The sequence below is a fragment of the Bactrocera neohumeralis genome, chromosome 4, assembly GCF_024586455.1.
Source record: "Bactrocera neohumeralis isolate Rockhampton chromosome 4, APGP_CSIRO_Bneo_wtdbg2-racon-allhic-juicebox.fasta_v2, whole genome shotgun sequence".
In the NCBI taxonomy this organism is placed as follows: domain Eukaryota; kingdom Metazoa; phylum Arthropoda; class Insecta; order Diptera; family Tephritidae; genus Bactrocera; species Bactrocera neohumeralis.
Window position 1 is genome coordinate 58,842,260 of NC_065921.1, and position 13,203 is coordinate 58,855,462.

At 39.4% G+C, this 13,203-nt stretch overlaps 1 protein-coding gene across 1 annotated transcript; it reads right to left on the reverse strand.

The window, feature by feature from the left end:
- Positions 1-4,724: 4,724 nt before the first annotated feature.
- Positions 4,725-9,192, reverse strand: LOC126755800 (uncharacterized). The gene is made up of 3 exons (XM_050468525.1): positions 8,581-9,192; positions 5,043-5,468; positions 4,725-4,994 (listed from the first exon to the last, which is right to left on the reverse strand). The coding sequence occupies exons 1-3, from the start codon at positions 9,190-9,192 to the stop codon at positions 4,725-4,727; spliced, it is 1,308 nt and encodes a 435-aa protein (XP_050324482.1).
- Between the last annotated feature and the right edge of the window lie 4,011 nt (positions 9,193-13,203).

The window sequence follows — 13,203 nt, forward strand, 5'->3', positions numbered from 1 at the left end:
AAAAGACCACAAAAAGGAGCGTTCTTTCACAACTTGCTCAAATATTTGATCCACTGGGTTGGCTCTCACCAATAACAATCGTAGCAAAGCTATTCATTCAGAAACTTTGGATGCAACAATCTGACTGGGATGAGCAGCTATCAGAAAGTCTACATTTAGAATGGTCGATCTTCCTAGAAAATATAAAAGATTTGGAAAACGTGCGTATCTCACGATGGATAGAAACACATTTGCAATCCGATCCTGCTGATTGAAATATCATCCCAAATTTTGGTGATGATGGTATGGGTCCAAATGCTAGCATTATGGAAAATTGGCCAAAGTTCAGATAAAGCTGTTAACAATACTAAAAACAAAAAAAGTTAATCCGCTTAAAAATCGGAAAACATTACCTAAACTGAAACTTTGTGCAGCTCATTTGCTTGGCGAAAAAAATCAAATAAATTTGTTTGTAAAATCATCACAAGAAGTCATAAAGTTTATGCATGGAGCGATTCTACAATAACCCTGGGCTGGATTGACACATTCAAAAACAAAGATAAGTTTATTAGAAATCAAAGAAGCAATACCAAAACTGTATACCACAAGCAACCTGGTTATGAGAGTAGGTAGCTGACAAACACGGAATTTCCTTATAATTCCAAACACCCAATAATTCTTTATAAATCAACTTTAACTGCATTAATAATTAAAGATGCACACCATGCTACAATACATGGTGGAAACCGGTTAACAGAAGCAATTATCAGGAGACAATAGTGGATAATCGGGGTTAAAAACGCAATAAAAAGTTGTATACGAAATTGTTGTAAGTGTATACGATACAAACAAGTCTCTGCAAAACAAATTATGGGCGATCTACAAGAATTCAAAGTATCAATGTCGAGTCCGTTTACTTATACTGGAGTTGACTACGCTGGACCATTCCAAATGAGATGCTCAAAAGGACGTGGACAAAAGTCCTTCAAAAAATATAATTTTTACAGTCACAAAAACTGTTCATCAAAGACGAAATGAAACAACTATTAAATGGCAAACAGCTCAGCAATACAAGCAAAATTGTCAACCTCAACCCATTTTTAGATGAAAATGGCGTTATGAGAGTTGGAGGTAGGCTGACAAACGCGGAATTGCCTTATAGTTCAAAACACCCAATAATTCTTCATAAATCAACTTTAACTGCATTAATAATTAAAGATGCACACCATACTACAAGACATGGTGGAAACCGGTTAACAGAGCAATTATCAGGAGCCAATACTGGATACGAAATTGTTGTAAGTGTATACGATACAAACAAGTCTCTGCAAAACAAATAATGGGCGATCTACCAGAATTCAAGGTATCAATGTCGAGTCCGTTTAATTATACCGGAGTTGACTACGCTGGGCCATTCCAAATGAGATGCTCAAAAGAATGTGGTCAAAAGGGTACGTAGCAGTTTTTATATGCCTCTCAACTAAAGCTGTTCATCTTGAGGCAGTCAGTGAGTTATCATCAGACGCGTTTTTGGCAGCACTAAGAAGATTTTTCGGCAGAAGAGGAAGGTGTCTTCATATCTACTCGGACAATGGATCCAATTTTGTTGGAGCAAATAAGTGGCTTGATAAAGAGTTTAAAGAAGCAATAAAGCAAAACTCAGATGTAGCACAAATTTTGGCCAACGAACAAATAACTTTGCATTTTATTCCCCCAGCAGGCCTGTGGGAGACAGGTATAAAAGAAATGAAATACCATTTAAAAAGGGCCATCGCAGATACAAAATTAACTTTTGAAGAAATGTCTTGGTATTGTTTGTCGAGAGAGGCATCTTTGAACTCTCGTCCACTAGTCCAAGTAAACGACGATAATGGAATAGATGCGTTGGAACACCAGGTCATTTTTGGTGTTTACGCTGGAAGATAGACGAAATTATTCCATCTCAAAAATAGATTGTCAACAGTGACGTGATTAAACAAATCGCGAAGTGTGACGACTGTTTGTTTCAAAGAGATCGAAAATTTCGAAAGTTTGGCATGTCCTCGTTCACTGCCAGACCCATTTCTTTTCATTCACAAATTCCAGCAAAGAAATAAAGAAAAGTTACACTCTTATAGAAGACGAAAAACCTTCTCTGAACTATTGCTGTTGAAGAAGTCTTACATCCTTGTCTGAAATGTTTGGGCGGAAGGTTCGCCTGACAGCGTTCGTGTTGCAAAATAGTATAGAAAAGACCAACCAGAAGTTGTGTCCTTTGTAAACAGAAGAAGACCGGAAGGATCCGATAAAGGCAACTTACTTAGCCACAAATAGTCAAAAGAAAACAAACGGGTCGAAGATGAATATAATTGGAGTTACACTTCTGATGCTGTTTTGTCTTACACCAAGCAATCTCGCGAACGCCTTGAAAGTAGTGCCAAAAAGAATTGGATCGGTAAGCGAATTGCCGGCTAATACAGCAATATTTCTGGATTCACTAGGAAAAATGGACGTAATTACATCTACTTGGGATTTGGTAATATACTATGATCTTCGCACATATTTTGAACAGATGAATGTAATACCGAATTGCTTGACCAGAATAAAAGATCAGTGTCATCTCTTAACTCAATTCGAAGAAGCATGTAATGCCATATCATTATCTTTTGCAAGGCGCCTTGAAGCAATAATGCACAATCACAATTTGGTTGTATATAACAAGAGACAAAAAAGAGCACCTTTAGAATGGGTTGGTTCCATTTACAATATGCTATTTGGGTTGATGGATGCCGATGACCAAGACCAAATTGAATCTAATCTTAAAATTCTACTCAGCAACCAAAGACATTTCAAAAAAAGGATTCAAGGCGCAAATTTCTGTAATCAATTCGACAGCAAATATTATCAACAAGAATATATATGAAGTAAATGAGCAATTTACAAAACTTCAAACTCAAATTAATAAATATCATTCTAAGATAATAAAAGATATTAATCGAGATAAAATGGCTATACAATTTCAAATGCTGGTAACACAAATTAGCATTCTTATGAGCGAATCTGAAAACACACAAAGATCCATAACTGAATTACTAATCGATTTGAATCATGGAAGAATTAATCCAGCTCTTTTAACTCCCTTACAACTGAGTGATGAATTAATGCTCATTAAAGAAAAATTACCAGCAAAACTTCAAATTCCTGGACATCAAAGCGACAGTCAATTACGTGATGTTTACAACCTAATGGAAGCAAGAGGTATTATTATTGACCAACAATTAATAATTAAAGGAGAGATGCAGAGTGAAGTTTTCAAATTGATAGCCATTCCTTCCGAATATAAAGGACGTGGTGTAAAAGCGAAATTAAGAAATAAATTTCTAATTTATAACTTTGGGCTTAATTCGTATTTCTTTATATCCCAAGCTCAGCTCAATAGGTGTACAAGAAGCCTAAACAAACACTGCCTGCATTAGACCAAACTTGCGAGCTTTCAGCACTATTCAACACTAGCCATGCAGACCGTCAGTATGAAGAGACAAAGAAGACACCGTACTGGGCGGAGTTTAATTCAGACAACACGTGGATTTTCAAAGTATTCAAACGATCTACATTGCATGTCGACTGTATAGGTGGTAAAAGAGAAATAATAGAAATCATAGCAGTGTTCTTTCCATTGAAGCAGGTTGCACAGCCCGATACGAAGGCATCACATTGACAAGTAATCAAATATTTACAACGCAAAATGCAATCAGCTTAATACAAGATCTAATTATACCAGTAATACATGATATTACAGAAGACAAAATTGTACCGCTTCATATTGACCGCAACAACAACAGCAAAGATGTCGAACAAATTAAGGAGCAGATCAATAGAATAAGTAATAATGATTTTAATTTAAGGGATTTAAATCTAAAAAATCATAGCGAACACATATCTCTTATATTAGTTATTATAATAATTGTAATTTTATTTATAAGTTATGTACGCTACAAATCTAAGCCAAAAGGCAAAATTACGATTAATCTTTCTAATCGCACAAACACATAATTTGTAATTAATTGTATAAATGTAATAAAAAAATGTAATTATTATATTATTGTTACCACATTTTTTGGCCCTCGGCAGTATGTTCAAATTACTTGAACAATAATAATACAGTCCACTAAAATTGAACAATTACTTTTTCCCTCGGCAATAAATTGAACAGGCTTATCTTCGCCAATGCCGAGGCAATACAATACCTACATAAATAAACGCATAAAAATACATGCATATATATGCAACACATATTGAAAAAATCTTAAGCGTTTTTAAGATTAAAATTAAACACGTAGGACTCACTGAGATGCGCAACTACGAGCTAATTGCCTGTGCTAAGTTCGAGTTTAAAGAATTCCGGTAAAAATTGAAAAGCGTCCGTTCGCGGGTATAGTCTTTAATACAATAGCATTCTTTATTTCAACAGTTCATTAGTTAGCCTAAATCTTAACCTAACGGCTTAGACTAGAGGTAAGTATGTATACAAAAAAGGGGTAAATATGTAGTTCTAATTCAATTCAGCATCTTAAGTTCATTGTAATAGATTATTCTAATACATAGGTAGTAGATTATGGTTATACTTGTATATTACAGAAATTGTAAGTATTTTACATAATGTAAAAGAGTTTATAATGTATAAAAATATTTTAACAAATTTAGTTCTTAAAAATATTTTTTGATTTATAAAGTCGCATGACGCAACACCGGCCACCTTGACAGGATCATGATCCTTCAACTTCGACAGGCAGCAGGGCGAGCTTGTGAATAGGGCGCTTAATGGTGCCTGCTTTGGTTGCCACGTCTGCCACTCGCACCTTTCCGTCTCGTCCTTCTACGGTTCCGGCGATTCGTCCTAGCGCCCACTGCTGCGGTGGCGTGTTGTCTTCGTGGACGAGGACGAGATCGCCGGGCTGCAGGTTGCGTTTCGGGTGCAGCCATTTGTTGCGCTCCTGAAGACTGGTAATGTACGTTTTGGACCACTGTCGCCAAAACTGTTGCTTGAGACAGCAAACAAGTTGCCATCTCTCGCAACAGCGAACTGGGTCCGTTGACACTTCTGCCGGTGGTAAGGCTCGGAGAGAGCACCCTATTAGTAGGTGTGCTGGAGTCAATGCTTCGCCGTCGTTGGGATCCTGGCTCAAAGGTGCGAGGGGCCGCGAGTTGAGGATGGCCTCCACTTCGGCCAGCAGTGTTCCTAGCTCTTCGGCGGTGAGCAGCACGTTGCCCATTGCGCGCACGGCGAGGTGTTTGGCGGACTTCACTGCCGCCTCCCATAACCCGCCGAAGTGCGGCGCCCTCGGTGGTATAAAGGCGAATTTGAACCCTTCTTCGGCGGCGAATTCCATTACTTCCGGAGACTGGGACAAAAACGCCTCTTTGAGTTCGCGCAACTTGCGATCGGCGCCGACGAAGTTGGTTGCGTTGTCGCTGTGTATCGTCGGGGCATCCCTCGGCGACCAATGAACCTTTTTAGGGCAAGAATTAGTTGATAAGTCAGAAACTAATTCTACGTGTACTGCTTTAGACGTGAAACAAACGAAAACAGAGATATAGGCTCGACCGCGTATTTTCAACGTAGTATAAATTGGACCACAAAAATCTACGCCACATATGAGAAAAGGGTCGTAGCACTCGAAGTCTTTCAACCGGCAAGTTTCCCATTATTTGGGTTTGCAACTTCGGCTTATAATGAAAGCAGTGTGTACAGTTCCTTACGGTTCTACCGCATGCCTCTCTTGCATTAATCACCCATATGCGTTCTCGAAGAAGCGCAACCAACGCTTTTGCCCCTGCGTGGTGATTTCGAAAGTTCAGGAACCGTAAATAATTGATAACGAAGTGCGAATTCTTATTTAGTAATAATGGGAATTTGGCATCGTATGGGAGAGGTGCATTTAAAAGGCGACCTCCTACTCGGATTAATTTGAATGAAAGCGACGTATCCGAGTACTCATGCAAAAACGGATTGAGTTTTTGCAAGTTTGCGGGTAGCGTAGTGCCTTTCGTCAGTTTTTGGATTTCATTCGCAAATTCTGAATGTTGAATCACCTGAACAATTTTCAAAAAACTCAAGTGTAATTCGTCAGATGTCAGGTCCCTTCCCTCTGTAGGCATTTTTGGTCGTCTAATCCACCGTAATAGATAGGCAACTACACGAAGCAATTTTTGATGAGAAGAGAATTTTTCGATAAGGTTCAATAGTGAATTCTCTTTCACATTTATGGCTAGTGTGAAAGTATTTTTCTTCTTCTCTAATGCTTCATCGTCTGAGGAGAGCTGGAAGTGAGTGTTAATTGGCCATAAAGCGGGGTCTTCTAGGAGGAACTGTGGACCGCCAAACCATATTGAATTGTTCAATTCATCCACGTTGCAACCCCGAGACACTTGATCCGCAGGATTTTGTTTTGTTGGCACATGTCGCCAATTTATATTGTCAGTCAATTCTTGGATTTCAGACACTCTATTTGCAACAAAGGTTTGTAATGAAGATGGATGCGTCTTTACCCAATGCAATACGATTTCCGAGTCTGTCCAAAATATAATTTTTTCAAATTGTCGATTCAACATTGGCGCAATTCGTGACCATAATTTGGCAAGAAGATGTGTTGCCGAGAGCTCGAGACGCGGAAGAGACTTGGTCTTCAGCGGAGCCACTCTAGACTTTGCAGTAAGCAGCGTGCATTTGACACCACTAGCAGATTGGCTTCGTATGTATATGCAGCATCCGTACGCTCTTATTGAAGCGTCGGAGAAACCATGTATTTGGCAGACAGCACTCGACTCTAGATTTACGTATCGAGGAATGCTAATTGATGACAGCTGCAGTAGGTTGGCTTTGAAATTCTGCCAGCTAGTATCAAGACGCAATGGAATCGACTCATCCCAATCTAGTTTTTGGATCCAAAGCTCTTGCAATAAGATTTTTGCTTTGGTAACTAGTGGGGCTAATAATCCAAGAGGATCGAAAAGGCGAGCAGAGACTGATAGTATGTTTCGTTTAGTAGCTCGCAGATCATGAAAATTGGCATCCAAAACAAATCGAAACAAATCCTCTTTCGGCAACCAATGGATTCCTAGTGTTTTAGTTGAGTTTTTGTCATTGAAGCTTAATGACTTTTCAGTACAATTAATGTCGAAAAATTTAGGGTGGTTCGAAAACCACTTCGTTAAGGTGAATCCGGCCGAGTTTAGTATTTTAATTACTTCACTTCTTATAAGATCTAGAGACTCAAAATTTTCAGACCCTGTCAATAAGTCATCGACATAAAAGTCTCTTTTAATGGCCAATGAACCGAGTGGGTATTTAGTTGTATTAGCATCGCTGAGCATTTGTAAACACCGTGTTGCGAGAAATGGTGCAGGCGCAGTGCCGTATGTTACGGTGTTAAGACGAAAAATTTGAATTTGCTCTGAAGGATGCTCTCTCCACACAATGAGCTGACAGTTTCTGTCTTCTTCATGTATGATTATTTGGCGGTACATTTTAGTAATGTCTGCCGTTAAAGCGTATTTATGTAAACGAAAACGAAGAAGAGTTGAGTACAATTCTTCTTGGATGGTTGGGCCTACCATCAAAAGTTCATTTAATGAAATTTGAGAAGAAGTACGACTCGACGCATCAAAGACAACTCGTAATTTTGTTGTTGTGCTTTCGGGCCTCAAAACACACTGATGCGGAATGAAATAGTGTGGTTCACTCGGGATCTTATTACTTGTTGGGCTCATGTGACCCAGCGCTTTATACTCATTCATGAAGTCCAGATACATTTTACGAAGTTCTGGATCTTTCAATGTTTTCCTCTCCAGGGCCTGAAATCGCCGAACTGCGATTTCATAGGAGTGACCGAGTAACTTACGGTCAGCCTTAAAGGGCATTCTGACTTGAAGCCTTCCTGAAGGTAATACTTCAGTTGTATTGACGAAAAATTGTTCACACTCATTTTGCTCAGGTGTGAGTTTGTTGCCACTTGTTTCTGAAGGAAGTTCCTCCAGAGCCCAGAATTTTTGGACTACTGAATCTATTGACGTTAAGTCTTCTTCAGTTTGGCATAATGTGCTATTTACTTCGGGAGGAGGACTAAGGCTGCTGACATATTTGCCAGAAACAATCCATCCCAAAAGAGTTTTTTGTAGCGTTGGTTGATTAGGGCCACTTTTAATTTGACCAACCGCTAACAAATCGAAAAAGGTTTCTGCTCCTAATAACATATCGATCTTTTGAGATTTTTGGAACTCTGGATCCGCCAATTTAATATTGTGCGGAATTTTCCAACCATTAATATTAATGGTATGGTCTGGATGATTAGCCGAAATACATCGCATAATCCAGAATTCCGCCGAAAATTCATAATTGTTAACGCGCGACTTAACGAATGCGCTTAATTTGGCCCCGACTTTTGTACTTGAATTTCCAATCCCTATAATATTTAATGTCCTGTTTTGGCGTCGAATCCGCAGTTTTTGGGCCAAATCTTCCGTCATGAAGTTGACTTGACTTCCTGAGTCTAGCAAGGCTCTTGCGGGCAGGTACTCTCCACAGCTTGATCTCACCAGAATAACTGCTGTTGCCAACATTACCCGATCAGGCACACTTATTGTATGCATTGCGTGTGTAGTTGTTGTTGGTTGCGGATGAAGTTCAGCAGCGAAGGATATAGGATACTGATGCAGTAATGTGTGGTGGGACCGATTACACACGCGACATCGATCCGCTCTGCATTTAGATACCGTATGTCCCTTACGCAAACAATTTATGCATAAGGGCACCGATTTAACAAACTCAAATCTCTGTTGAACAGAGAGAGTTTTAAAAGTGGGGCAAGCTGTTAAGTAGTGGTCCTTCGATTTACACTGCTGGCATGTTGGCTGCTTTGTATTCGCTGCAACTAAAGCGGACTTCGTTCCATTCATGTGAGGCTGCTTCACGTGGTTCGCGCTGGCTGCTGCCATGGGTCTCGTCCTCGAAGATGATGCGCCTTCAGCTGATAGGTGCTGGTACCGTCTATTTAAGGTGGCTTCACAATCCTTCCACAATGGTAACTTGTCGTAATCCAGCTGTTCTTCCCACTTTGATCGGGTGGCAGAGTCAACTTTTGTCATGACTATGTGAATAATTATCGCATTTGTGATTTGTTTCTCATCGCCCAGCGATAGCAATGAGTCATATACAGCCGACACTTCATCAATCATCGCGCGCAATGAAGTGGCTGAAGGCTTAGGGATAGTTGGCAGCTCAAAAAGTTTTGAAATCGTATTAAAAAAAATCAAACATTTATTGTCGTAAACCTTTTTGAGACTTGCCAACGCCTTCGGATAATTTTCATCCGACATTTGAAACGCCTTTACCGTGCCCAGAGCCTCCCCAGATAGACAATTAACCAGATGGTTAAATTTTTCAATATCTGGGATGTTTGGATCATTGTGAACCAAACTCTCAAACAAACTCATGAAATTTTTAAATTCCGAATATTCTCCCTTGAATTTCGGCAAATTCATTTTTGGGAGCCTTGAGCTGTGAGATGTTACGAATGAAGTTTCAGCAATAGATGTTCTATTTTTGGCCAAAATTGTTTTAATTATGGATTTTGTTTCTACAATTATGTCCTCTAACTCCCCTCGGGCCATATCGTCTTCATCAATCTCTTCAATTTTAGACTGACATTTCATCAATTTCTCACTATGTGAGTTTAGTATATCAAGACGACATTCCAATTCGATTGGATCTAATGACATAGTCTTTTCTAGAAGACCCGTTTTTATGCGTAAAATGCTACTTTTCGCCACCGTCCTTTGACGCTTTAATGACTTTAAGTCGATCAACTCCTTACTTGGAGAGATGTTGGCGATAGTTGGCTTTGGCTTGCTCATTTTGCTTATTTATGTAAATTAAATTTCCGGAACCAAAACTATACAGGTTGGCAACAGATATACTATTAAGGATCGATAACGAAAACGAAAAATATATGTACAGCGATTCCCAAATACACGAAAGCCAGACCAATAGCAATAAAGGTTGGCAACAAATATATTTGGAATCGGTTACGAAAACGAGAAAAAATTATATCGATTCCCAAGTATACGAAAGCCAAACCTATGAAGTATGCAGAATGAGCAATAGCACAGTTGAACGTTCTTGAATTTTTTTTTTTTCGAGAAAATTTTCCAAAGAGCCGGATTGTAAAACTTGATTTCGTTTAAAATTTAAAATTTTTCTTTTTTGTAATATATAAATATCGCACCTTAATGTTCAATTAAGAACGCTACCGCAAATCCCACGATCCCCCTTTCACTTATGTAGATGCATAGATGTATAGATGCATAGATGCATAAATGCATATGTATGTATGTATATATACGTATGTGAATATTAAAATATGAGAAATATATGCAATATGAAAATATACGTATGTGAATAAATGTGAAAAGAGGGAGAGCCAAAAACTGAAAGCGTGCACTTGCTCCTTTTTTTTTACTTTTCGTTTTTTTTTTTTTTTTTTACTCGCACCACTTTCAGTGATTCGCACTCGTTACCTGTTGTGAATGCATAGGCGGTTTGCCTGCGTTCACTTCCCTTTTGCAGAGAATGCAGTTGCAGCTCATTCCCACGAAGCAGAGAATCTGGCGTCGACGTTAGCAGCGACGGTGTTGACGTTGACTTGGAAGCGGCGAGAACCGATGTTGACGCAGCAGCAGAGAGACGATGGTGTTGACGCAAGCCCGTTCGGTACCGACGTGATGTTACCCCAAATAGCTGTTTAACGTTTTAACGGCCAACGTTACCGGTTTTTAGTTTTAAGGCACTTTTCCTTTAACGGGTTTGTACCTCTTTTCCGGCACTTTTTAGCGGCACTCGCGACACTCTTTTTATTTTGTTTAGGAACGGCACTTTATGTTTTTGGCGGTAGTTTTTAACAAATTTGCTTCACCGCAATAAATCTCATGCACAAACTTTATCAGGAATAAGTAAGGAAGGGCTAAGTACGGGTGTCACCGAACATTAAGAACTGACTTTGTCAGTTGAATGTGGAGTTGCATTGCAACCGGGTGCCGGACCCAAAGCACGGCAGAGGTTTTAGATGGGCCTCGAACCCTACCAAGGTGGTTAGTGTGTCCATTCCACACTGCCAATTGGTACTGAAAATGCTTTGCATTCTCAGGGCGCTGATCAACGCATTGATTTGATCCGCTGTGCTTTTGAGCGCCGTGGAGTAAGGCTGTCGTCAGCAGGTGCCCACGTAAAACACACCGGACGTTGTCACCGAACATTTTATACTCTCGCATGATAAAGTGATAATCGAGATTTCATTATCCGTCATTTACATATTTTTCAAATACCGTATTTGTGTAAAGTTTTATTCCGCTATCATCATTGGTTCCTAATGTATATATTATACAGGGAAGACATCAGGTGGAATTCAAAATAGCGTTATATTGGAAGAAGGCGTGGTTGTGAACCGATTTCACCCATATTTCGTACATGTCATCAGGGTGTTTAGAAAATATTATATACCGAATTTCATTGAAATCGGTTGAGTAGTTCTTGAGATATGGTTTTTGGTCCATAAGTGGGCGAGGACACACCCATTTTCAATTTTTAAAAAAAGCCTGGGTGCAGCTTCCTTCTGCCATTTCTTCCGTAAAATTTAGTGGTTCTGACATTTTTTGTTAGTCGGTTAACGCACTTTCAGTGATTTTCAACATAACCTTTGTATGGGAGGTGGGCGTGGTTATTATCCGATTTCTTTCATTTTTGAACTGTATATGGAAATGCCTGAAGAAAGCTACTCTGTAGAGTTTGGTTGACATAGCTATAGTAGTTTCCGAGATATGTACAAAAAACTTAGTCGGCTACTCCCACTTTTCCAAAAAAATTGCGTCCAAATATGCCCCTCCCTAATGCGATCTTTTTTGCCAAATTTAATATCTTTATTTATGGCTTAGTTATGACACTTTATAGGTTTTCGGTTTCCGCCATTTTGTGGGCGTGGCAGTGGCCCGATTTTGCCCATCTTCGAACTTAACCTTCCTATGGAGCCAAGGAATACGTGTACCAAGTTTCATCATGATATCTCAATTTTTACTCAAGTTACAGCTTGCACGGACGGATAGACAGACGGACAGACAGACATCTGGATTTCGACTCTACTCGTCACCCTGATCACTTTGGTATATACATTTCCTCTGGATTTCCTCGGTTTTGCATTCGTTGGAAAGGTCCGAGCTCCGTGAGGTTCATAGCAAAGAAAATTCAGGAAAAATTTCAACATAATAGCGGGAAAATCTTTTTTTACATACAGCGCCATCTCTGATACATAGCACGTACTACAAGCAAATATTTTAAGAAGATGGCGCCGGTGCGTGATACATTGTTTACCAGCTACTCATGGTTCTCTGCTCAGTTAATTTCAAGTGACAAACCGGTGTTGTGTTCACTGTGAAATTGTGAAAAAAAAATAAAAAATAAGTTATTCGTTTCCTATCACCTCAATTGGAAAAAATCAAATTGTGAAAATTTTCATTTAATTTCTACAGCTGGCATTTCTCATTAAGGAGGTAAGTTGAACTGTGTAAATTATGTGGATCATGCATTTGAGGTTAAATTCACCAATCTGTCCATAGTCCAAAATGCTTAAAGGACGACATGGGAAATCGGCCGCCGCACAAGACATGCAAGCAACAAGTTTATTCACAGAACTTAAGCGAAGAAAGACAAAATTCAACAAGAGAAAATGCCCGATTGAGACAACGCGTGAGGACACGAAGATCATTGGCATCATACAATCGCTTGGCATTCCAATATGATCCCACTGCGAACTACAGTGATGATGAAAATTTAGATATTGGACAAATGACGACTATATACCGATATTGCAGTGCGTTGAAGTTCAAAAGAGAAATGGCTGGATTGTGCTGGATTGCGCAAGTGGAAAAGTCAAACCATCCGGATCCATTACTTACACTACCACAGCAACTGAAACCATTGTTTGATGGAAGTGATCCCGATTCTAGCCATTTTCTTCAACACATCCTTGAATACAATAACTGCTTTCGCATGGCTTCCTTTGGAGCTAATATCATTCGAGAAGACGGATTCATGCCGATTTGCAAGGTTAGCGATCACTCACACCAACAAAATGAATTGCAACACATAACAACTACATATACACCACACACTACACCATCACACGATCAGAAGTTACA